The following is a 26,853-nucleotide window of genomic DNA, read 5'->3' as shown; positions in this document are numbered from 1 at the left end:
AAGAACAACTTTCTCTTGTCCAGTTCATTATAAGGCAGGGGATTACAGCAACTTGTTTGGGGTACCCCTCTAAGTAAATACCCTCTAGGTATTTTGGGGTACCTAGCTTCTAAGAGGGGAAAAAAAAAGTACAAATTGAGACAGCATTTTAAGTGTTTCTTCTACTCTCAGATCCAGACTGACACAATTAACCTGTTCTGGTCATCAACTTCTAAATTTATAAGATTTTGTTACATGGTATCATTTTCAAGCATGATATACCCAGAAACGACAAAAAAAGTACTTAATACAGGAAAACAACATTAACAATGGTCTATTCCTAAGAACACAGTAGAATGGAAAAATTAAAATCCAAAGAACTTCTCTAAAAATGAGTAAGGGGCTTATTAAGGGGGAAAATTCAACAGTATTGTAATTTCGTTAAAGAAATTTATTCTTTAAAAATATTTTCATGCACACTTTCACGACTGCGTTGTTTGAGGGGGTAAGGAGATGATCCTACAGGCAGGGTCCACTCAGAACATAAGTGATATGCGTATAACAATACATTTTGGAAATAACTGGCAAAATAAAAGTGTAAATTTTCATAGTGGTTTAAGACTGCAAGACATTTAAGATCTCAGATTAAAGGGACCGATTAATATTAGAGTAGTACAGACCAAAACTGTGCGATGTTACCACTTCTGCGTCACTGTGACCCTAACACGGTGCACTCCTAACCACCGCAACCACAAAGCAGTCGCCCAGGACAGAGGGAAACCCCATCAGAAAACAGTGACGGAAGTCTGAACGCACAGCACGCACCCTCTCCCTATCTCAGTGTGTGCAATACACTGGTAACAACTCCACGCAGTAGGAGAGAAAGAAACATGAACTACTATTCAAACAGAAAGTATTTTTATGGCCAAAAGAAGAGTTGAGCTTCTTGCCTAGAAAAGTCCTTTAATATCTTACATTACCCAATACAGTTAAAAGTCTTAAAAAAAAAAGCAAAAAAAAAAGCAAAGTGTTAATGAAGATTCAATTTAGCATGGGAAATTCACTTTTCTCAATATGGATAAAAACTTTTGTATTGATTCATTTTAAACGGCAAAATCTTCAGAACAGAAAAATATAGCATCTCCAACAGACATCTAAAGGCAACAATATTATATTTACAGGATGCCGTCATCAGAAATCACTAAGCAGCAGAAAGAAACTATCATTTCACTACCCTTTTCTCAGCAGTCATCTAGGACCACACAAACTAAGGAGATTCAGGAACTAACGAAACATATTCTAGATGAAGCAAGTTTCACAGAACAAACAATTCTCATAAAATAGTATTATTTCCCCCCCCCCTCCGAGAGTCAAGTTAACCAATCCTTGGATTGCAATCAAGACAAAGACAAGAGCTCTAAATCCTTAATCATATCAATATCAAAACTATGTAGACACTTCTGTTTAGAAAAGCCAAAATGTACAATAAAGGAAATGAAAATAGCAAGACAAGGTGCTATTAATAGTGGGATCATAGCAGAAATGTAGGGTATTTGGTAAAATATACATTAAGTGACATTTGGGGAAAACTTTATTGCTCTTGATGGAATATAGCACCAGTTCAAAGAATAAAAAGATGGTTAGGATTAATCACCTTTAATCAACAATATGCGTTTATATGAAAAGTGCTTAAAGCAGTAGTTCTGGAAAAAGGTGAGGATGAGAAATGTTTTGTATTATATATTTTAAATATGCTAACTACTTCATTAAACAGACAACAAGCAATCTATACCTATTTAAGTGTATGAGATTTGCTACTGTCAGTCTGATTATCAAATCCAGAAATACAAAATCAATTAAGGGACAGAAACGTTAATCAAACTTATAAAACAAGTTAGAACATTAAAAAGTAATTTTTATGCCAAAAATATTTGTTAATTATTGCTTAAATATACAGCTGATTACACTCGTGAAATTTTCCAAATCATAAATGAGATTTCTTCTGAATGTTAACATTTATCCCAAGGAAGAGAGAAATATTTAAGGGATGTGTAGACATTGCTTAACCACTGTGGAAAATAGCCCAATTTCCCCCAAACAGTTTTAGTGACGAACATCACTGTGGTGGCTGAGGAACTGGAAGCAAGACTACATGAGCACACTCAAGCTCTGTGAAGTCAGCCAAAGGAGTTCTTCATGATAACTGCAGCCGCCACTTCCTCGGCCTTTTAGAAGGTAGGATTTTATGTAAACTTCTTGTTCTAAAAGAAAAGGTCTGAATGGATAAATCGCTATGCAGAAGTACAAAGTTTTTTAATGCAACCTTCTGTAAGAAGTAATTAAAATGTAAAAGCCAAACAATCTAACATCGAACGTAATTTCCTTCAAGATACACTTTATCCATCAGCCTGAACCGTCAGTCACTGCCCTGCTAACCCTCATAGTGAAACGGGTGCTATCTTACTTAAACTAGCTCGACTTTCCGTGACAACAGTCTCAGGAGTGGCATTTTTAAATACCCAGCGTGTGCATCAGTCATATCTGAGGGCAGGCACAAGAATTCTCATAAAGTTGGTGAAGCTGTGGAGTACCACCACCACCTGGGGATGGAAACATGACCTGTATCCTCGAGGGGAGAGGAAAACCAAACGCTTATAAATGAAGGGGGTTTGGGATACTTAGGGTTGACACAGAAAACAGAATTTTATATTTTCATCATTTTTGCAAAGAAAATGTCTCCATGATCATGTTATCAACATCATTCTTTATATATGTGTGTGTATACACATATGTACATATACACACACATATATATAAGTATATATACATAATTATTATTGTTTGGGGTGATGCAGAAAGCCACAAATGAGAAAAGGACACTAAGGTTTTAATAAGGGGAACAAAAAGTTCTGTTCACCAGTATAGATTCACATTACAGTACACCAGTATCGACAGCATTTTCTTGTCTATTTTTGGTACAGAAGATGGTATCTCTCTACATAACCTGGTAAGGCTTCAGTAACTAAAGCATAAAACAAACAAACAAAACCCCCGCAAAAAAACAAAACAAAAAACCCAGCCTATTAGTTTACAGTTTATTTTAAAAATTCTGAAAGACACTGCAAGTTCTAAACTTTTAGTAGGTGCTCCCCACACACAACCATCTTGTCAAGAACCCAGCAGAAGAGCCCCCTCTCCAGGAAGCTTTGCAACAGCAGAGGTGTGCAATATGGGCGTTTCTCACTACAAGAAAAAATTATACGTGGCACATTCTCATTCATATCTTGTAATGTAAAAAGTTACAAACATACCTAATCAAATAAATAATAATAAAAAAAGAATTTGAATGTATTTGTAAGTATCCTAAAACCACTACATAGAATAATGGCAACTTTCACTCACAGATTATTTACAAGGTAATACCCAGTGTGGGTACACTGCTACAAAACTCAAAACAGAAGGAGTAAACTTGAAATGTTTTCCATAGTAAAGATCTAGCAGCATGACTATCTAATGCTGTTTTCTCCTGATTGCTTCTAAAACGTTCCTTTTTACTCTGTGTCTTCGTCCAGTTCATAATTGTCTTTATCATAAATATCTTTTACTAAAAGAACCCGTACGAGCATATTTTCCAAGGTGTTTCGGTCCAGCGAAGCAGACGTGTACCAGACAGGGCTGTCTGCAGAGCTAGAGCGTTCTGGTTGCAAATAGAAAACATCCATTCTCTGATTAAGATTCTGTGGACTTCAGGAGAAAGGAGAAAGTCCATGTCACAGTATGTACACGAAATTCCTCACAACTTTCTTCTTTTCTTTCAAGAATAATTCTGCTACCATTAACCACATTACATGGGCAGACCACATGCATAATTACCTACATTAAATATTCTATCACTGAGATATTCTAAAAGTTAATTTCTACAATAAAAGATTATTTTCCCACTATAATTTCTGTATTTCACTGAATCCAAGACACCATCGATAGAAACATTATTTTTAATCATTATTTTAATATTGCCATTAAACAAGTAAAGCACTGCCAATTATAATTTCAAGATGCATCAGTTATAATATGCATCCCAGTTTCAGAGACAGTATAAAATGTGAGAAATGTGTCTTAGAATTGATGAAATACAGTAAAACATAAAATAAAAATACTTAACAGCGTTACACAAAAGAAATAATTTTTAAAATAAGATAATACTGAGATAGGAATTTCCAACTAATAAATAGTTACTACCATTGGAAGATCCAGATACTGGTGCAGGGCCACCCAAAACTATCGTCAGAAATATTAATTATTAAAAATAATCATCCTATAGGTGACATTACTGCTTTTATGGTTCTTGAGAGTTAACCTGGAGAAAATTTATAAAAACAATTTACAAAACTGTTTACATAAGAAAATACATTCTGAGTTCATGCTTGCCTTTTAAAAATTACAGAGTGCATACTTAAAATAATGAACAAGCATAAAATAATTTGTGGTCTCCAAAAATTTCACTGGTTTAAAATATTTTAAACGCCTGTTGGTACCCGCGGGAGAAAGCAGTGGTGCAGTTGGAACACACAGGGCCCTGAGAAGACGCTGCGCCCTGCCGACACCTCAGGGATCTCCCTCCAGAACCGAGGACTCGCCTCTCTCCACCTTCTCACCAGGGCGTCACTGGGACCCAGGCCCAGGCAGGACTGCTCTCTGCTTGCCACAGCAGAGCTGGCTGCAACAGAGACACCACAGCCCAAAAAGCCTAAGACATGTACTGTCTGACCCTCTATAAGTACAGCAGTCATTTCGTTAGCAGAGAGCGATTTCTTAACATGTGCTTAAAACATGAAGTATAAGCTGGGTATTTTATAATAACAGGACTAAAAACGTTATAACTGAAAGGACTTCATAAGTGAGAAAAGAGAGAAATCTAAAAAAAAGGACCAAGGAAAAAAATGTCACCTCTTGGTGACATAAATTCACAGCAACTAACTGTTACTACCATTTAAAAAAATCAAATGTCATTAACACTTACCTTTTAGACAAGTAGCATTCAAACATTTTCACAGGACATCTAGAAGGATTGGCTGTATTTTCAATTTGTTCAAATACTGGCTCATCATCTTCATGTTTTCTTTTTCCAGTAGTAATTTTATCTTAAGAAATAAAAATCACATAAACTTTCTAAGACCAACCTTGAAGAAAGGTGACACTATTCACTCTGATCACTCCCAGTATCTCTTACACCAAAGAACGGGACCAGGTGTGCTTCAGAGCTCTCAACTGTGGCTTCTGGTAATTCCTAATTTTAAGACAACATAGGCTGCCTTATCTTATGAAAATGACAGTCCTTAGGTTCTTAACAAGTGACCAGGTGGTCTTTAGTAAGGCAAAGAGTGGCAGTCCCTGCCACAGACAATCCCAAAACGAAAACCTGTTACACTACCTTCATTATCTGTTCCACATAAGGAAGACACTTGGTATCGAAGACATGCTTTATTTTCCATTGTTAAAGGGTTTTTTTTCCAATGCCTAAACACAGTGCCAAAGGAAAGCCTTAAGTGCTGTTCCACTGTTTTCAGGCCAAAATACTTAGTGTTAAAGTAGAACAGGGTATTCAGAAGAGCTACTGGAGAGTGTGATCCTAGCTGTTTTATCCTCCAGAGATAATCTTCTTCAACTCGAGAAAATATTGACCCTTAAATAGAGAGAAAGATTTTTAAAGAATTACAATAAACAGTTTTCATGTAACCAGCTAGAAACAGATAGAAGTTAATTCAAGAACAAACCTAGTCCAATCCTCCATTCACTCCAGATCAACTGGAATGAATTTCAGAATCACCTATGCGGCTCTGAAACAACACAGAGCCGGGAAACACAACAGACTACACAGCTAGCACCCCCGGGGTCAGGCCTGGAGTCTGCGCCTGGTCTTCCAGAGGACAAGCAGACCATGGTCAGAAGGGAATTTTACATCTGCAGAAATCCTGAAAAAAAATAGGTGATTTCCATTCAAACAAGTTTTCTTCATACAACTAAAACAGAGGTTTCTTAGAGAAATTTACGTCAGAATCTCAACTGGAGGGCTTAAGAAATGAGCATCCAGTTTCTTACTCCAAAGAAAGTGGGTCACGTTTATTACAAAGTTCTTCATAAACACTAGCTATCAACCACATTCATTTCTAATTCAACGAAAGACGGACCGATGCGTCCGGGAATAAGTGCTCTCTCATTTAAATTATTTCCTAATTATCTTTAGTACACTTTCTATAAACACAGAAAATCCCAGCAGCAAGTGGGCGACATTTTATTTAAAGGCGCATTACCATCTGGAAGTATGCTTGGTTGCCAACTTCGGAGTATTTTATTCAATTCTTGCTCAAATGTCTGGAATCCTGGATCAATAAATATGTTGTCTTTTCGATTACTACCATACAAGTACTACAAAAAAAAAAAAAAAACTTGAAGGATTTAAGATTTATATGAGCTAATTACAGACCACTTATACTCTATTTCCTAAGGAAAAAATAAACGTCTTACGTCTTTGTCTTTATTAGCATACTAATAAGAGATGATTGCCTTCTCTATATATCTGGAAATCAAAGAAACATAAGTTACCAATTAATCTGTTGCTTAAAAAACTCAAAGCTGAAATACAAAGGCAAGAACTCAGAACGTAAGAACTGGATGAGAATCTTCAGTCTGTCAGATACAAACAGAGCACGTGGCTCCAATGCTCAGCACACAGTCCACGGACACGAAGGGTGAGGGCAGGGCGGGAGGGTTTCTGTGCGTGAAGCCTCTCCCAGCAGCCTGTGAGCTTGATGCTTTTCCCCTTGTTTCCTCTCTGTGCCCCACTCTCCTTGAGTTAGTGCAAATTTATGAATCTTACAATGTACTATGACAAACCTTAACAGTGAGGGTTGCTAAAGAATGACTTAAACACCAAAGTTTGCGAACTCCATCTCCAGTGGGTAAAAAGAACGCTCAAGTAAAACGTGTGGCAACAGCACAAAGAACGGGAGGTGGAAACTGGGATCACAGGGCTTGAGGTCACCACATGTGAGACAGGGCAAGAAGGTCTGAAGGTATATAATGATTAACTGAAGACGCACACTGCAAACCCACTACAAATAATTTAACAGGCATAAATAATAAACCAATGATGGAGATAAATGTAATCACAGAAAAATAATTCAAAAGAAAGCAGAAAAAGACAAAAACAAAAAAACCCCACAAAGAACAGATACAGTGACCCCTCATCCAGTTTCACTTTCTGTGGTTTCAGTTACCCACAGTCAACCAAGGTCCAAAACTATTAAATGAAAGATGACAGAAATAAACAATTCATAAATTTTAATTGCAGGCCATTCTGAGAAGCCATGATGAAATCTCGCGATGTCATGTCGTCCCGCCCGGAGGGACGTGAATCACCCTTGGTCCGGCACATCCCGCACATCAGCCACCTGGTGGCCATCTGGGTTGTCAGATCCACTGCAGGGCTGCAGGGCTTGTGCTCAAGTGACCCTTACTTTACATAATTATGGCCCCAAAGCAAGAGGAGTGAAGCTGGCAATTCGGACACGCCAGAGAGAGGACGCACAGTGCTTCCTTTGAGTGAAAAGGTGACAGTTCTGGACTTAATCGGGAAAGAAAAAAATCGGATGCTGAGGTTGCTGAGATCCACGGTAAGAACAAATCTTCTATCTGCGATGTCGTAAAGCAGGAAAAAAATTCAGGCTAGTTTTGCTGTCACACCTCAAACTATAAAAGCTACAGCCACAGAGGGTGGTCAGTGCTCAGTTAAGATGGAAAAGGTGTTAAATTTGTACAATAAGATTTGAGAGAGAGAGAGAGAGAGACACCACATTCACAGAACTTTTATCGTAGCATATTATGATAATTATTCCATTCTGTTAGTAATGACTGTTGTTAATCTCTTACTGTGCCTAATTTACAAATCAAAACTGTATCACAGGTAGGTGTGTAGAGGCCACTGTAGTATACAGACTTCAGCCCTCCAGTAGGGATCCTGAAGTATCCCCTGTAGATAAGGGGGGTCAACTGTATAACAAGCACAAACAAGCAGGATTTTCAATCCAGTGATTAATTACATTAAATGTAAAAGGTCGGGCTTCCCTGGTGGCGCAGTTGTTGCGAGTCCGCCTGCCGATGCAGGGGACACAGGTTTGTGCCCCGGTCCAGGAAGATCCCACATGCCGCGGAGCAGCTGGGCCCGTGAGCCATGGCCGCTGAGCCTGCGCGTCCAGAGCCTGTGCTCCACAACGGGAGAGGCCACAGCAGTGAGAGGCCCGCGTACCGCAAAAATAAATAAATAAATAAAATAAAATAATAGAACTTCAAAGTTCTATACATATTAAAAAAAAAAGTAAAAGGTCTAAACCGGGGTCTGCACTACAGTCCTGAAGGCTGGCCCGCTGTCTCTTTACAAATACAACCAAGTTTTCTTAAAACAGAGTGCAAGCGCCCGGGCTGCTTTCCACAGATTAAGTATGGCCTACAGAGCCTAAAATGTTTACCAGCCGGTTCTTTAAATAAAAAATTTTGTTGGTCTGAACACACCAAGACAAATATTATCAGACTGGATTAAAAATTTTTTTAATTTGAAAAACAAGGCCGGGACTTCCCTGGTGACACAGTGGTTAAGAATCCACCTGCCAGTGCAGGGGACACGGGTTCGAGCCCTGGTCCAGGAAGATCCCACATGCCGCGGAGCAACTACGCCCGTGTGCCACAACTACTGAGCCTGCGCTCTAGAGCCCGCGAGCCACAACTACTGAGCCCACGTGTCGTGCTCTGTAGCAAGAGGAGCCACTACAATGAGAAGCCCGTGCACCGCAACGAAGACCCAATGCAGCCAAAAAAAAAAAAAAAAAAAAAAAAAGATAAATAAAAAACAAGGCCCAACAATATGCTGCCTAAAAGGCACCTAACTTTATACCTGGAGACACAGCAAGTGCAAAGTAGAAGGATGAAGAACATAAACCATGTGTGCGCTAACCAGCAACTAGGCCAGAGCACCATCATCTGAGTTGACCTAACGTTTCTCCCGCTAGTCAGAAGGAAGATTAGAAATAAAAGCACCAGCTCTTCAGGACAATTACATAAGATCTGGCGGCGGGGGAGAGGGGGGTGCACACTGTTTATAAAACAAAGGGAATGCTCGCCACTGACTGAATTCACTGAGCTCTGACCCAGACGTCTTCAGGGGCTGACACAACGACTGGGAAGCAGAGGGAAGGAAAGACATCAAAGTGTGTAACACAGTTCCCTGTCCTTGGGGACAAAGGTTCCATGTCTTTTGCCACATTCATAAAAAAAGAGATGCACGCACATCTAGCCAAGCACGATGGGGTGGGAGGACCCAGGGAAACAGGCGCCCACCACCCACTCTGGGTAAACGTGGTGTGAAGGACTCGCACACAGATGTAGAACAGCGTGTGAAAGACTGACCGGGACTGTGGGGCTCACGTAGCCCCTTCTTTCTTCCTCAGACATTTCCATATTATGTGAACTTCTGGCGACAGCCACCACCCCTTACACCATCGGAAGAACAGGATTAGCTACCGCATCTGTGAGGGAGGAAAGGGGCTGGCCCACCCTCACTTCTCAACACACCACCTGCCCCACACGTCCACAGGGCTTGGAGAGGAAGCCGTGCTGCTTCTGTTGTCAGCCGGGGACGGAATCAGAAAACGCATCACACAGAGAAAGACGCACATTCTTCCAAAATAGCTCCTACCTCTGTACGCATCCTTGAAGTACCAACAAACAGCAATGATTTCTGGAAACTATCTTTTAGACATCTTATCACCACAGTGAGTTTGAAGATTATTTTTAAAGCTGGTTATAAATACCATACAGTCTTTTACAAAAAATTAAATCAAGCCTGTGAAAATCTGTCCAGTGATGAGAAGAGTAAAACAACTGGTTTTCCAATTGTGGTAAAAATACACAGAACATAAAATTTACCATCTTGACCTTTTTTTTTTCTTTTTCTTTTTTATAAATTTTTTGGCTGCGCCGCACGGCATGTGGGATCCTAGTTCCCCGACCAGGGATTGAATCCGAGACCCCTGCATTGGAAGCGCGGAGTCCCAACCACTGGACCCCCAGGGAAGTCCCCATCTTGACCATCTTTAAGAGTACTGTTCTGGTAGTAAAAATTTATTTTGAGGAAACATTTTTCAGTTTATAAAGAACCTATTTTAAAAAGAAAGGAAATTCTGACGTGTGCTACAACATGGATGAACTTCAGGACATTATGCTGATTTCACGTACATGAGGTACCCGGGAGAGTCAAACTCACAGAAACAGGAAGAAGGGTGGGTGCCAGGGGCAGCGGGTCTAAGGGATGAGGAGTTAGTGTTTAATGGGGACAAAGTCTCAGGTTTGCAAGATGAAGAGGGTTATGAAGATGGATGGTGGTCATGTTTCCACAAGATTATCAATGTACTTTATACCACAGAACTGTACACTTAAAAACAGTTAAGATGGTAAATTTTGTGTTATATGTATTTTACCGCAATTAAAAAATTGGAAAAAAATGAACCTACTTGAAGACATAATTTATAATCATTAATATTACAATCCATTTAGCTTTCAAACCTCTTAATGGTATTTGAAGTTCTACTATATAAATATTTTGCTACTGCAAAATATGTGATGGTCTCTGACTACACAGTAATTTAGAGGTATGTGTTATTCCCCACCACTGCTTAGATAATCTTAGGCAAATTTCTATCCTGAAGAGGGAAAGTGAAATACATATCAAGACAATTCTAGTTTTCTCCAGTAATGTATTTCAGCACCTACTACCCGGTAGCAGCGAAGTATTTAATTTGAGGCCTATAAACAGAACTCCACATAAGAACATTCCCCCTATCATTGACCATATTCACAAATACACAGGCTGTAAAGCTAGGGCCTCTTCTGACCTCTGGGCTCAAACCTGTACTATCTGTTCAAAACTAAAAGTCATTATCGAAAGTGGGTCTTCATGTTTATTATGGGAAATGTATTCATTCAAGATTCACAGACATGTGGTTGAAGTTTACCTAAAACCTCTAAAGAATGAAATCTTTTATGAGATGATTCCAAACTAATGAGTACTTACACTATTTAACAAGTTAGAAACACAGCAGAGATGAAACAGACCTATTTGCAGAGGGAAGTCATTTATCTGTTTTTATGTATATCAGCACAGATCTATATATACATATATACACCATGCCTCAGAATGTTAATTCATTTATTTGCAGTTGTAAGGTGGGGATGAAATCAACCTGATTATCATATATATACATGGTAACAAACACACACATCATTAGTCCTGTTACAAAAGATGCATGAGCTTCGAGTGGTCTGTTACTAACTATGTTTTTCACCTAAGTTCTTTTTGGTTTTGGTACACAGTTTTGGAGAACCTGAAGTTCACTTTTAGGGACACAGCACATTATAGCAGAAACACCTATATACAAAGTAGCTAAGAAAACCCTTTATAATATCCCAGTATTTTCGAATAAATTACTTTCGCCTTTCTTGGTAAGCCAATAAACCCTGACGTTCCGTAATATTCCTGAAGCAAAACATTTTTTTTCTCCAAGAACCTACCACAACAACCTTTCTTAACAACATTATATTCGAAAGTAACCATAAAATCACTCACCTCTTGAATCCCGAGGCAAAGATAATAGATGCTGTCAGGTGCATAATTCTCCCCATTTGGCCTTCGGATCTCATTGACAAAATGGGCCAGGCCATAGTCAAGCTCAGCCGTGCTGTGACAGAGTAGATCCTCTTTTAACTTTACTGACTTAGCTAAAAGGAAATAAAATTTAAAATAATAATTATTATTTACTGTCTTAAGATTAAGAAACTTTCTGAAATCACTTTATTCTGTGTAAGAATTTACAGGTAAAATAAGAGCTACATTTAAATGTAAAGTATTTTAAGCTACATTCATGCTTTTTAAAATCAAAGGCAGTTAATAACAAAAACCTTGATTGTTTTTTCAAGGAAAAACATATTTTTCATGTACAGTACATGCAGCTTCATAGTAATTAATGACTCACTTGAGTACCTTCTGGATTTTCACATACTATGGGTATTCTAATATCAGTCAACATTAAGCCTTTACTGTGGATGAAGGAATGTTCTAAATTTACATGTATTTTCTAATGTAATTCTCATGACAACCCTACAAGGTGGGTACTGTTACCCCCCTTCAGAGCTGGGGAACTGAGATGCTAGTACATGAGGGAACCTGGCAGTCTGACTCTAGCACCTCCATAAGGCCATACTTCCTACCCTCTTTGTGGTGCCACGGACTGGTCCATGCACAGTAAAGAGTCTGGCCTGCTGCAAAGGGCTCTATCTGCTTAGAGCAAACTTTCTTCTTTACCCACAATCATCATAATCATCAACTTCAATAAGGAAACAAGGTTTGTTTGAGTTGTACTGACCAGCAAGCAACAGGAGCTCCATGAACCGACACTACCGTAAGGGCTTCATTTGTGCAACACGGTGCATGCCCGTGTGTGTGTGTGTGTGTGTGTGTGTGTGTGTGTGTGTGTGTGTGTGTGTGTGTGTGTGTGCGTGTGTGTGTGCGCGCGCGCGCGCGCGCGCGCGCGCACGCGCTCAAGCTCACTCATGCACATAAACGGATGCACAGAAGAATAGTTACCAAGATATGAATAAAAACCTTGATTTTAAATAGGACATAGGGGAAACAAAATCAGAACACTTACGAGATCTTAGCTCATCTAACACCAGAAGATCTTCATCAAGCTGCCTCGTTCTGACCCAGTGTTTCCAGGCGTTTACCCCATACGTGTACTTGAAAGGGAAGCTGCACTCCGAGTTGTCAGAACTGTCATCATGACACTGGTACCCTGACACTGCCTTCCTCTTGGCTCCCTGGTAGTAAAACACCACTGTCAAATCTTCTTTTTCTTAAGCCTATATTATTTCATGACTTTATGTAAGCCATCTCTCAACAAATGCACATTACAAAGAAATATATTTACATGATTAGAACTGACTGGAATTTCTGATCTGAGAACAGTTACCTATGACATTACTTGAAATCTCTCTCCAGGAATGCTGTATTTCTGCATAAACTACTCTGTACAACAGAATCGTATTAACTACTGCTGTGAGTTGAGAGTCACTGATGAGAAAATACATATATAATAATTAAAATCTGAAATAGAAGGATTCAAAATATTAATGTAAGAGAGAAACTGAAGAACTTCTCAAAGACACCACCTCATAGGAGATGACTCCTCAACTCCTTCCCACTTTCTTTCTTTCTTTCTTTTTTTTTTTCGGTACGCGGGCCTCTCACTGTTGTGGCCTCTCCCGTTGCAGAGCACAGGCTCCGGACGTGCAGGCTCAGCGGCCATGGCTCACGGGCTTAGTTGCTCCACGGCATGTGGAATCTTCCCGGACCGGGGCACGAACCCGTGTCCCCTGCATCAGCAGGCGGACTCTCAACCACTGTGCCACCGGGGAAGCCCCTTCCCACTTTCTTGATGGTACTGCTTGCTGTACAAAAATTTTAAATTTGGATATAACCCAATTCATCTATTTTTTCCTTTTGTTCCTGTGCTTTTGGTGTCCCATCTAAGAAACAGTGTCTAACCCAAGTTAATGAAGATTTAGGCCTATGTTTTCTTTTAAGAGTTTTATAATTTCAGTTCTTACATTTAGGTTTTTGACTCATTTTGAGTTCATTTTTGTGTGTGGTGTCAAGTAAGAGTCCAATTTCATTCTACCACAAGTACTCACTCCTTTTTTCAATTTTCCCTTTCTCTTTCTTTTTTGGAGAAATTTGTGAAAGTCATCTTTTTTTAAAAAAAACCTTGCTTTATGTTGGAAATGAGAAATACAGAAAGTTGTTAATAAAATGTTCAGAACAATGATATCCGTTTGTACATTTAGATTTGGGATCCCTGAATGAACTGTCCAGCACGTCTTCCTATGTGCTGGGATGCTTCAGCGAGACCAGATATAACAACTGTGTACCTCAACCTCATCAAAAATACCAATGGAAAAAACAGCTCCCTAGAAAACAGTCTCAGTTGTTGTCTAATAATTGAATTTACTTTTTTAGCAAATATGTAAACCTTTTATCAATGACAACCTTTTATCAAGATAAAAATAAAAAGTTGCAATATTCACTCTTCTTCTATGAAACTACAACTAAATAGGATATATTTTTATTACCTAGAAATGAAGTAATAAAAGCTTTACCTCTTAAGTCTTTTTTAATTCCAGAAAACAAAGTACCTTCCCACATTCTCAGGTACAACTGAAGCTCAAGTACCCTTGCCCTCTATTACACAGAGACAGGATGTGAGTGCAAGAATACTGTTACATTTCATACCTTTTTTTTAGATCGAGGTCTAGGCTGTTCCTCATATTCTTCTCCGAAAACAGGTGGTAATAAAAACTCATTTTCCATATCAAGCTCCTCAGCAGCTGACAATTGAATCAGAAGAACTTTCATTTCAAACGTAAGAGCACAGACTTATGCTATATAAACTCAGCCAACGAAGGACCACCTGCTGAATGCACACAAGCACCATGCACAGGGCAGCCTGTGCTGGGTGGAGAACAAACCATTTTCTCTACCTAACCTGGTCTATAAGTTCTGATAACGCCTGTTCATACTCTTAAAAAACACATGTACAATGCGTATCAACATGGAATTTTGTGCAAGTGTGTGATAGAAAAATTACTAAAACCTGAAATTTAATTATAAGATCTAAATGGTCTCAATACAAATCTGTTACAATCTAGTTTCAATCTATTAAATCTTTTCCAATGTAAAAGGCTTTACATTCTATTCAATATGCTTATTGGCCATCGATAAAGAAAATAAACAATGAAAAACAGAACACATTTCTTTTACAACAAAAGACCTGAAAATATTTGTTTCCCTTTGAAGGTTAACTTAATTTTCAAAACGATTTTAAGAAAAATACTATCAATATTTTATTTAAATAAAAAGACACCAACACTTCTATATGTGTAAAAGTTTCTATAATAAATTAGTTTTAAGAAAGTTTCTATTTAAGGCTCTGGGAAATTCCTTTTAAGTTCTGTAAAAGTTTCTATAATATGTATCTGTAAAAGTTTCTATAATAAATCAGTTTTAAGAAAGTTTCCTTTTAAGGCTCTGGGAAATTCCTTTTAAGTTCTGTAAAAGTTTCTATAATATGTATCTGTAAAAGTTTCTATAATAAATCAGTTTTAAGAAAGTTTCCTTTTAAGGCTCTGGGAAATTCCTTTTAAGTTCCTACAATTCAATATATGTTTCAGTTTGGAAGTTAACTGCTGAGTTTTATCTGGGTAAAAAAGAAAAGACCAATAATAACAGTACAGGCAATGACATGAACATTAGATTGTTAATGATCATAACCACGATTTTGACACCATAACTGAAGTGCAGAACCACACTTCCACTGAAAGAATAAAACAGAATTTCTATTACCTCTGGGGAAATCTATTTCAATGTCCAAATCTGGTTCATATGGTACATCAGGCATGTTGGACTCTGTCTCTGGGTCAGAGCTCTTCAAGAGATCTGAACCAATTATGTCCGTTTCAATAATTACACCTGTAATCAAGCCATAATATCATCAGAAATCAAAATAGAAAACTGTAACAGTAGCTACACATAATCTGGCAAAAGCCATTTAATTGTAAATGCAAGATAGGAATACTTATATTAACATGTACAAAACGAAAAAGCATGCAGCTACCTTGAAATGTAAGCTACTATAAACTCTGTATTAGATAATCATCAATACACAAAAAGTTTCAATCTTGTAAGTTTTGACTGCCCCTCTACAAAGTTAAAAAGCATGCTTTAATAGTAAAACAACTCTGTAGAGTGTTTCTAAGAGCAATCTCTTGTCAAAAATAAACTTACGAGCATGTGTAACTAATTTTCAACATTCTTTTTGAATTGTGACCTAAGTTTTCACATCATTCAATATAGGCTTAGTCACAACCGGCTTCTAACGTTTTGATTGGTTGCTTTAAACACATTTGTACTGCAACCCAGTGAAAAAAGACATTTTATTGAGTTCAGGGTAGTGGTGGGAAACAGAGACACATGCATACACAATGGAAACAAAAGTTTCACAAAACAATACCCTTTCTAGGAGGGATTCATGTTGACATATTTTTTCCGTTTCTTTCTTTCTTTAAAAAAAAAAAAAAAAAAAACCCAGAAAACACTGGTTGCAACCCACTAAATCCATTTCCCACTCCCTAACCGAGTGCTTGCCCAGCACTGTCCCTGCGCGACGCCCTGTGCTCTGGGTGAGGGGAGCAGGAAGCTCAGGGCAGCCCCGGAGGGCTGAGGCAGGAGAAGCATTCCCAGACACATGTCCTGCTACACCGCTTGGCAAGCACTGCCCTAGTAGAAGTTAAGACAACGCTGGCTTAGATAATGCAACTTACTTTCTTAGCATAAATCAATAAAACAAAATTGGGGATAACCATCATAAAATAAGAGTTTGAGTTATAAAAGCCTACTGCAACTTAGTTTTTTGTGTCTGAGCTCGTCCACTGAAACAAGAATAACTTAGAGTCGATTTTACAAGTTAAATCCTGTTAGCAATTAAAACAGGGACCGTACAAGTTCCTGGGCTCGACGTCAGGGAGCACCTGCTAGATACAGTGCGGGCCTCATAACCCGAAATCCACTTGTGCTGCAGCGTGCCCACACCCGCTCAGGCTGAAGCACAGCGACAGCCCGGCCTCGCTCTAACAGCAGCCCCCCAACCCCGATGTCGTCCCCCCCCCACCAGCAGCGGGGGACTCACTGTGGATGTCGGTGCCCTCTGCCTTCCCCTCGTCCTCAGCCATGTCGGTCACTGTCAGCAGCTCTGTGCCCAGGGGATCTGAAGAAACTGTGCTTTTGAGCTCCTCGGCTGCCGCAGGGATCTTCTCACTGCTGTCCGAGGGGACGGGCAGAAACACGGGGACTGGCACCTAAGTAACCAAAGGACTTACTCTCAGGCTCACTTAACATTACAAGGTATTTTTCCAAATTAAAAATCACTCTGACACATGATCTACTTCATAATGCTGCACTGGTCAGAAGTTTTGGGAAGAACACGTATGTTAAGTTATCACAAAGAAAGCCCCGAATACAAGCAGCTACTTTTTGAAGTAACAAGTAATTTTTGAGGCATTTCTGTCACCAGGGGACTACAGTACAGTAGGCCAGCCCTGACACAGTGTCCCCAGCACTGCAGGGGATGACATTTATATGAGCCTCCATTCCATGTATCAGTTGTAAACCTTATGGTTCACAAATCTTTCTTTCTAAAATGAACACAAATATGTTTACACAGTATGTGTAAAGCAGGTGCAGACATCGGCTGAACTTCACTCTCAAGGACGAGCACTTACCTGATTACACACACAGCAACCCCTGGCAAAGCCTCAACCAGACCCAAGTGAACTGCTGATGAAGAGCCAAGCCTCCACCCTCTGTCCCACCAGTGTCACTGAAGCAGTCACCGCCAACCCACTGCTGCCCCGCCTGCACCTGAGAGATCTCAGGAGGAAGGGGAGCTGAAAGTCTGACTTACGGGCACAGGAACGGTCGTGGGCACAGGGATGCTCTGGCTGTACATGTGCATGGGCACCGGCACGTACACGGGCACCGGGATGGGCACCGGGACATACTCTGTCCTCCACTCACCATCTGGGGGCACAGAACATGTTCAAGGAGCAACGTCAACCATGACCACCACTTAAACACAGCTGCTCAGTCAAAGTAATTTGGTAACAAAGAAAAATTTAAGTGCCTCAGTACCCATTTAAAAGAAGTTCCCAGTTTTCACAAAATTAGGTAAGTTAAAAACAACGGGGACTTCCCTGGCAGTCCAATGGTTAAGACTCCACGCTTCCAGTGCAGGGGGCACAGGTTCCATCCCTGGTCAGGGAACTAAGATCCCACATGCCACGTGGCGTGGCCGAAAACAAACAAACAAAAAAACCAAAAACAACAAAACTGAATGCAGTAGCTGTCCTAAGTTATAGAGAGCACAAACAGAATTTAGACTTTTTTTTTTTTTTGGCCACGTGGCACGTGGGGATCCGACCAGGGATGGAACCTGCACTCCCTGCAGTGGAAGAGCAGAGTCTTAACCACTGGACCATCAGGGAAGTCCCTAGACTTTTTTTAAAATAGAAAAAAAACATCTTTTAAAGTATTATATGGTCCCAGACACTCTCACACCCCCACACAAAGGTTTACTTAATCAAACAATCAGAATACAGCTAACGTTTAAATTTGATGAAAATACATATATGAATGATTTCAACTCATTCTGACAAGGAAACAGAATAGTTATGGTTATAGACCACACTCAAAGATGATGGTTTTCTCAGAAGAGCACTGTAACTTTAGTGGGCCTTGGCACCCAAGGAAATTTTTGATACAGCATTTTATCACTGGTGACATAACTTGCAGGCCTTTGTTAGAGACTGATCTTTATTAATGATCTTAAATGACATGCTGTATTCTGAAGGCATGTCTAAAACCAGATAAGCAAAATCAACAGAAAGTGACAAAGTGACCCAACAAATCTATCCTGCAGCCCATTATTTGAGAAAAGCATGGATTTCACTCAGCGAGGGTCAGGATGCGAGTCACCTGTCTGACAGGACTTGCTCTGCATGTGGGGTTTGCAGTAAGTTGCCTTCGTCATGGTCAAAGGTTTGCACAGAACTGCCTTGTTCTTCATCTCCTTGTTGGGGGTTGGAGAAGGGGGTGGTGCTGAGCCCTACCGAGAAACAAAGAGAAACATTTTTATTTCTGCCTCTAATTTTTATTACTTAATGCTGTTGTTAATATCTGGTTTCTAGGTCCAGCGGGGGGAACACACAAAAGTGGAAGAATATAATCAATTTATGCTGTTTCTACTATGTCTACCAAAGTCTTAATCTGGAAGGATCAACATGAATCTATCCCAACTATAGGAAAAGCAGTAGTAATCGTTCATTCTGTTTCATTCTGTTTTTCGAAGGATACCACAGCGTACTTTTTAATATAACATAAAAGACAAGTCTCACTCTTAAATAAAAAGGCAAGGTTGTTAACCTGAATTCTGAAAATAATTAGACTCTTATTATGGCTTTCTGATACTCTCTCTCTACTGCATAAACTGCTTATACGTGGTGCTAAATTTGAAAAGAAAAATGATGAAAATTATTACCAAAAATGTTATCAAACTTTAAGTTGTTTCCTCTGTCCCAACCACTGCAATTTTAGGAACGTCTCCTCTCGATACAGATGTTTCAGCCTGTTCACCACAGCACCGTTTACACCACAGAAACACACACACACGCTGTAAAGCAAGCTGCAGCTCTGTGCCTAGGAGGCGACATGAAGGTGCTGTGCACACCACCGATCGCTACAGGGAAAGGGACACAATTCAGAGTTCCTGGTCTTCGGGTGCCAAGCGCACAGTTCCTGCGGACACGGACCTCACTCCGAAAACGGACCTCACGCCGAAAACGCACTCCGCACGCGGCGTACGGCGCCCCGCCCCTCCCCGCGCACGCATGCGCAGTAGGTGGAGCCCGTGTCCGGGAAAGCGAGAGGGCCTCGCCGCCGTCCCGGCGCTGCGCAGCGCAGGGGAACCCAGGACTCGTCAGAAACGAAGCCCGCATGGTCTCCCGGCGCTTCGCCAGGGCCCATCCCGGCCCCGAAGCAGGACCCCAGGACAGTATCTCAGCCGGGGTCAGCGGACAACTCTGGGGGTCTCGGACCGTCTTCCAGCAGCCATTCTGCGGCTTTGCTCTGCCACCTTGTCCAGTCTCCCCGCTGGGCTTGGCCACCTTTTCTGCCACAACCACCTCCACTCATCTGTGTGCGATGCGCACCATGTTTTCAACGCTCCTCTTTTTATTTTCTGTAACACCTTCAAAGACGGACATTTTCCACGCAGTCTCATCAAACATCTTCCAACGCCACTCATTTCCCAAGCGGCCTCCTGATGCTGCGCCCGGCGGGGCCCGTCCCCGGCATCCTCGCTGCAACTGGGCCCTGAAAGCCCAGTGCGCCCTGCTGGGGCTGGGGAAGGGGGGGGGGGAGGGGTACTCAGCGTCTGGGGGTGGTTTCTGAGTCCTCCACCGCAATGGATAACATCCGATAATCAAAACCCGAAGGCTCAAGGTTTTCATTCTGGAGGCCGAGTTCAACTTGTAGGATGATGCAGCTGCGAAACCAACCCCAGAATATTTCGGACACCACCCCTGCTTTTTCTGTCCCACCCCACATACGGGCACACGGGCTAGGTTCCCCTCTAAGTGCTCGTGGTCTGGGGCTCTACGCACCAGAGGGCTGCACTTGGTCACCCTTGGCCTTGGCCCAAGAGCAAGGACACAGAGTCTCAGAAGGATTCAAGTCAGGGCTTCGAGACCACTTGCATTCGGTAGGTTCGTTTTACCAATGACCTTGCAAAAACTAGCCAACCTGCATCTTCCTGCGTAACCCCCAGCAGCCCCCTCTGCAGAGCCCAGACCTGCAGAACCCACCGGGGCCTGTAAGACCCACATTTTTCACATGTGAGTGGGCCAGCACCAGCACAAAGAGGCCACCCTTTCCCTGATCCCGGTGACAGGCTGTGAGCTGACAGTCTCACCACACTGCTGGTCACTGTGCTGTGTTGTAATCAGTCATAAGCTCACGAATCCACAAATTTAGTCAACATACCATCTTTCCCACAGCTTCCCCACGCACTAGAGTTTACCTTAGCCCTACAGACGCTGGATTTCTTATCCCTCTTTATAGATGAACCATATCGTTCGTTCATCCACGAAACTGAACTCACATGGGTCCCCCAGTCAGACACACAGCACTTTCTGGTGCTTAACCCAGCAGCAAAATCACCAACACAAAGCACAAAAATAGGAAAAACTGGCACTCGTCAGACTGTGAAGAGGACACTTGCTTAAAGCATAAGCTGAGAGGAGATGGCCAAGCAGCCCCCGGGGCCCACACCCCTGGACACTCACGGTCTGCACGTGACCTCGACAGCTACTGGGCACTGATTCAGGGGTGACAGACACATCTTAGAGAGCAGGCCAATTCACAAACGTGAAAGGGTACTAATAAAAAACGGTGCACGGTGGATCTCTCATAAGTTTCAAGTCATGCTCATGGCCAAGGGGGCTGGTCCCGTGTGAGCTCATTCTACGCTCACCAGGATTTCCAACCCCGTGCCACGGAGGCTGGTCTGACGGCACCGCCGTGCAACATCAGGCAAGTCACTGGGTCTCCTGAGCCTCAAGTTCCTCAACTGTAAAGCGGGAGGAACAGTTAACACCAGCTATTGAGTGTCTACTACACACCAAACCTGGGGAAGTTGGGTCTGGACTGGGAAATACTCTAGAACCCCCTTATGAACCAGGGGTCAAAGTCACAGACATCCTAGGTTACTCGTCATTCTGCCGACAGGGCACCATGTCGACTAAGCTATGCCACCTGGTAAAAACCGACACTTGATACTGCTTCTTACTTTTCTGTTGGTCAACAGGCAGGATCTATACCTACTGATAATAAATTCTGAAGAAGGACCACAAATAATGAAAATTATAATGACGAAAGCCACCACACCTCTTGAGTATTTGCTATATGGCCAGGGACTATAAGCTATAGACAATGTCTATGTCCCCCTAAAATTCACACTCAGATCTAATCCCCAAGGGGATGTCATGTGAAGGTGTGACCCTTAGGTGGTGATTCGGTCACGAGAGCAGAGCCCTTGTGAATGGGATCAGTGCCCCTCATAGAAGAGACCCCAAAAAACCCCTCCCCCACGTGAGGACATGCGACAAGACGGCCGTCTGGGAACCAGGAAGCAGGCCCTCAATAGACACCAGGTCTGCTGGAGCCATGATCTCAGACTTCCAGCCTCCAGAACTCCGAGAAATACCTTCTGCTGTTTGTAAGCTGCCTCACTTATGGCACCCTGTTATACAATATATAGTAGCTCAAACGGACTAGGACACTATGCAAAGCACCAAAGTCACACACCTGATGAAATGAATTCTTTAACCCTCTCAGCACAAGGGGTAGCAGGTGTTTTCTCACTCCCATTTTACAGATGAGGAAACTGAGGCTCAGAAGCTGTACAGCCCAGTGGAGGTGACAGAGAAGAGTTCTAAAGTCAGGGTTCAAGTGGCTTCCCCGATGCAGGCCCTATGTCTCCAACACCACACACCCTGCCCCATGGGTTAGCGCTCTTGGTGACGACCCCGACGAGGTTCTGTCTTCATGCCCACATTACAGATAAGGGGAAAGTCACACAAAGAACCGTAAAGTGACTTGCCCCAAACTCTACAGCTGAGCTCTCATCCAAGGACAAGGCGGGAGGGGCTCTACGTGACAGGAGGTGATGGCTGCAAAGGCCCATCCTTCCATCCGTCCCATGAGATGGCCTCAGTGCTGCTGCAGGAGAAGAGTACCTGCTTCTGTGCGGGCGGAAGGGTGTCTTGAAGCCTTGGTCAAAGCTTTGAAACAAGGTTGGGAGTTGCCTTACGGCTGCATGCAGATGCCAAACAGGGAGTGATCATCTTTACCCTCCTCAGCATGGATCAAGTGCCTGGTTAGAATCTGACAATTCAGCTGAATACTCCTGAATTATCTGACTTAAAAATATATTACCACAAGGGCAGAACAGATAGGGGAGGAAAAGCAAAGAAAAAGGCACTCTTAACTTGTCTAGGATTCTAACTATTAACATCAAAACCAAAAACTGGGAATTCCCTGGTAGTACAGTGGTTAGGACTCTGCACTTCCATTCCATTTGATCCCTGCGTGGGGGAACTAAGATCCCGCCAAAAACAAACACTGAATGGAATAATATAAAAACACCAATCTTTCATCTACATCAGAGATCCTAAACTGTGGTTACATGTTAAAATCACCTAAAGAACTTTTCAGAACTACAGAAGTTCTGAGTTGGAGCCTAGGTATTCGAAAGGTTTTGAAAACTCCCCAGGTAATTCCAATCTGTAGCCAGAGCTGGTTAACTCCTTCTGCCCAGGAACACACGAGCAGAGGCTCACCATGATGCTGGTAAATGGCTCCCACAGAAGCCCCTGGGATCAGGGTGGCGCCTGCGGGCAGGCACAAGAGGGCCGGCCCACTGTTCAGTGCAAGGCTCCTTTTATACAGAAACGGCCACTTTCAGCCCACAAGAGCCTTGAAATGCTTATGTAAAAGCAGAATCTGATGTATTACACTAAGAGAAAGAAAAACACTACAGAAAAAAAAAAAAAGAGAACAGAAAAATACCCAGGAGAAAGCATATGGAAGAACTCCTCAAGTTTACAAACTACCAGGGCCTTGCCCCTAGGACAGATCTCCAGACCTGTCTGAGGGGCATCCGCCTAGCCCAGCCTGCCTCCCGCTTCCCAGGATCCCCCTCAGGTCCCTCCAAGTTCGGCCCCAGTGAACAGTTTGGCCAAACATGCACGCCTCTGGACATTATTATTCCTCCGACTTTTCATCGTCTACTGGCAACCTTCTACTCAGCTGTTCAGAAGTTTTGTCACAGCTGCCAGGACCGCATACACTCAACCATTTCAAATGCACCATTGCTACTGCCCTAAAGATGCAGCTGGGATGAGCGCTTCAACGCAAATATTTATATGTCTATCTCGCCCAATGTGGGTAAAGGCCACAATTAATTCACCTTTATATTCCTTAGCAGGTAGAAAAGGACCTGTTTTTATATCGGGTAACTTAGCACAATATGAATGCTTCAACTGTCTCAACAGAGGAAAGTAAAAAAATCTTCTATTATTACAATCAGATTAAAATGGACTAATTACTTTTTCTCCCCACATGATGAAAGTCAGTATTTAGCACTTTACCTATTAAGCAATACTTACTGTCATTTTGGTTCGGGACGTCTGACAACCCTGATCTAAAAACAAACAAATTTAAAATAAGACAAATATCACTTTCTTCAGGATTTTCTAAATCCATATCTCTCATTAATTTTTACTGATTTTTAAAATAGTTACTGAAGAAAATATATTTTAAGTTCTTTCAAATAAAGAATATGAGATCTGAGAGCTGAAATACAGAGATAAGTAGTGGAATTAACTCTCTCCCCATTTTGTCCCCTCAGAAAGTATACACTGCTTTGGGAGCAATACTATGTTCTTAGATTTAACTCAATTATTAATTAAGTCTAAAGGGTTTTCTTTGTTTCTCCTACCTACCCCCAGCACATACAATTTGCTAAAAATAGTTTTCATTTAAAATTGCAAGTGACACATGATAGGCAGATCAACTTTTTTACAATTTTTGTTATAATTCTGTTTAGCTGCTCTCTACCCCCAAGTAGACTCTATTTTTTTCAACTAGCATTACATTTTTAAGAGAATAAAATAAAAAGCAGTACATCTACAGAAACATCACTGAAGGCAATTCCACCCAGGGAAACTACGGAAGTTGCTATTAAACTATCTCTGAAATTAACTGCTTATTATCATTACCTTCAATCCAGATCTCTGAAACTAAAAACTGCTTTACAGGTTTTTCAAGTTACTAACCTAAACGATCACATACCATAATGTAAGTTTTCAGGTCCTTTCTGGGTTGTCATGTTGGGCTCGTTCTGCTGACAGTAGAAACGCAACAAGCAGTGCTGGTCGCAGAAATGTTTCATCTCCCCTCGCCACTGCACCCTCTCCCTCAGGGTGCCTTGAGATTTACAGCAGTCACACCTTGCAGCCTTGACGACAAAAGGAAGGTGTCAGACATCTCCCACGACAAGGTTTAAAAAGTCCGACATGTATTTTACAAGATTTCTAGACATTTCAATGACTGTTGTCAAATGTGATAAAACAATGTCAGATAAAGAAAAAATAAAATTGTATCATAAACATACAGTAAAATCCACAAAAGTTTAAAAAGTAGCAATTTACCTAATTGTCAAAATCCCTTTCTATACTTACCAGAAGTCAAAGACCAGCATTACAAAGATAGGCTATAACCAAAAAAACTGAACAGTGGTAGTAGACCAAATTGGTACAACGTTTTTTTAAGATTTTTTTTTTATATGGACCATTTTTAAAGTATTTATTAAATTTGTTGCAATACTGCTTCTGTTTTATGTTTTGGTTTTTTGGCCCAAGGTATGTGGGATCTCAGTTCCCTGACCAGGGATCGAACCCGCACCCCCTGGATTGGAAGGCAAAGTCTTAACCACTGGACCACCAGGGAAGTCACGGTACAATGCATTTTAATATTACAAAATAATTTTGAGAGCCATAATGATATACTGGTCGAAGTCTCCCACAATCATACTACACTGAAAATCTCTGATTAATGAACAGATTTCCCAGGTTAAACTGAGCTCATAATGGACCCATTTATACAACTGTACAGACCAGAATAATTTTGAAACCAGCTCTTATGCTGAGAAAATCATGGATGTTAATTTGAAATGTTTTGTTTCAGTAGTTTAATATAATAAATTTGAAGGGCATTAATACTGGTTGTTTTTTTAATTTATTTTTCGCTGCACTGGGTCTTTGTTGTTGCACAGGGGCTTTCTCTAGTTGCGGTGGCTTCTCTTCTTGCGGAGCACGGGCTCTAGGTGCGTGGGCTTCAGCAGCTGTGGCTCACAGGCTCTAGAGCGCAGGCTCCAGCAGTTGCGGCACATGGGCTTAGTTGCTCCGCGGCATGTGGGATCTTCCCGGACCAGGGCTCGAACCCGTGTCCCCTGCGCCCTGGCAGGCGGATTCTTAACCACCGCGCCACGAGGGAAGCCCCAATACTGTTTTAATAACAAGAACTTCAAGTTCATGTCTTAGAACACTCGGTATTTAATTAATTAAAAAACAATTATATTTTAAGATCACAAATGTGAACTACACCTAGGAAAACAATCAGCCCTAACTAGTCTACAACTTAATATACAAAATAAAACCAACTAAAATTCATACATAAAAAGTTATACTTTATGATGGTGAATCAATTAATCTAGGGACAGATTTTTGAGAGATTCCATTTTACCTAGATTTTGCCCATTTTCACTAATTCTTAACATCCTGAAAAACGAGTAGGCCAAAAGGTATAACAATCAATTTCAAATATAGTACCTTTCATAATTAAGTTTTGGTTTTTTTTTTTTTTTGAGGTATGCAGGCCTCTCACTGTTGTGGCCTCGCCCGTTGCGGAGCACAGGCTCTGTACGTGCAGGCTCAGCGGCCATGGCTCACGGTCCCAGCCGCTCCGCGGCATGTGGGATCCTCCCAGACCAGGGCACGAACCCATGTCCCCTGCATCGGCAGGCGGACTCTCAACCACTGCGCCACCAGGGAAGCCCCATAATTAAGTTTTTAATCTACTTACAGTAGAAATAAATTACTGCAATTTTTAAAATTGCCCTTTAGTTTAGCCACCAACTTAGAAGTTTTGACAAAGCAGTAAATATTAAGTACTTGATAGCTGGTAACAGTCACAGCTGTAGCTTTCCCTCACTGCTCTAATCACCTAGACTTTTATACTGCGGGTTTGGAAACCACTCACTTTATTTTTTTTTTATTATTATTATTTTTTTTGCGGTACGCGGGCCCCTCACTGCTGTGGCCTCTCCCGTTGTGGAGCACAGGCTCCAGACGCGCAGGCTCAGCGGCCATGGCTCATGGGCCCAGCCGCTCCGCGGCATATGGGATCCTCCCGGACCGGGGCACGAACCCGTGTCCCATGCATCAGCAGGCAGACTCTCAACCACTGTGCCACCAGGGAAGCCCGAAACCACTCACTTTATGTCTCCACAGGAGTCCCATGAATCAACACTACAACAAATT

General features: G+C 41.5%; 1 protein-coding gene across 6 annotated transcripts in view; it reads right to left on the bottom strand.

Moving 5' to 3' along the window:
* Window positions 1–24: 24 nt before the first annotated feature.
* ZMYM2 (zinc finger MYM-type containing 2) overlaps window positions 25–26,853 on the bottom strand; it is a 90,093-nt gene continuing 63,264 nt past the window's right edge. For all 6 annotated transcript variants that reach the window (XM_082859530.1, XM_082859535.1, XM_082859534.1 and 3 more), the window contains 13 exons: window positions 24,605–24,770; window positions 23,920–23,954; window positions 18,671–18,800; window positions 17,601–17,716; window positions 16,827–16,995; window positions 15,485–15,610; window positions 14,375–14,469; window positions 12,735–12,903; window positions 11,654–11,805; window positions 6,291–6,405; window positions 5,411–5,662; window positions 5,000–5,120; window positions 25–3,723 (listed from right to left, as the gene is read on the bottom strand). In XM_082859530.1, the coding sequence (XP_082715656.1) occupies window positions 3,531–3,723; window positions 5,000–5,120; window positions 5,411–5,662; window positions 6,291–6,405; window positions 11,654–11,805; window positions 12,735–12,903; window positions 14,375–14,469; window positions 15,485–15,610; window positions 16,827–16,995; window positions 17,601–17,716; window positions 18,671–18,800; window positions 23,920–23,954; window positions 24,605–24,770 (1,839 nt within the window). In that variant the 3' untranslated portion in view covers window positions 25–3,530. The remainder of the gene's footprint in view (window positions 3,724–4,999; window positions 5,121–5,410; window positions 5,663–6,290; window positions 6,406–11,653; window positions 11,806–12,734; window positions 12,904–14,374; window positions 14,470–15,484; window positions 15,611–16,826; window positions 16,996–17,600; window positions 17,717–18,670; window positions 18,801–23,919; window positions 23,955–24,604; window positions 24,771–26,853) is intronic.

Source organism: Leucopleurus acutus (genome assembly GCF_964270905.1).
Source record: "Leucopleurus acutus genome assembly, chromosome: 18".
Taxonomy (NCBI): Eukaryota; Metazoa; Chordata; class Mammalia; order Artiodactyla; family Delphinidae; genus Leucopleurus; species Leucopleurus acutus.
Note: the sequence above shows the minus strand (reverse complement) of the source record. Positions and strands in the feature narration are given on the sequence as shown.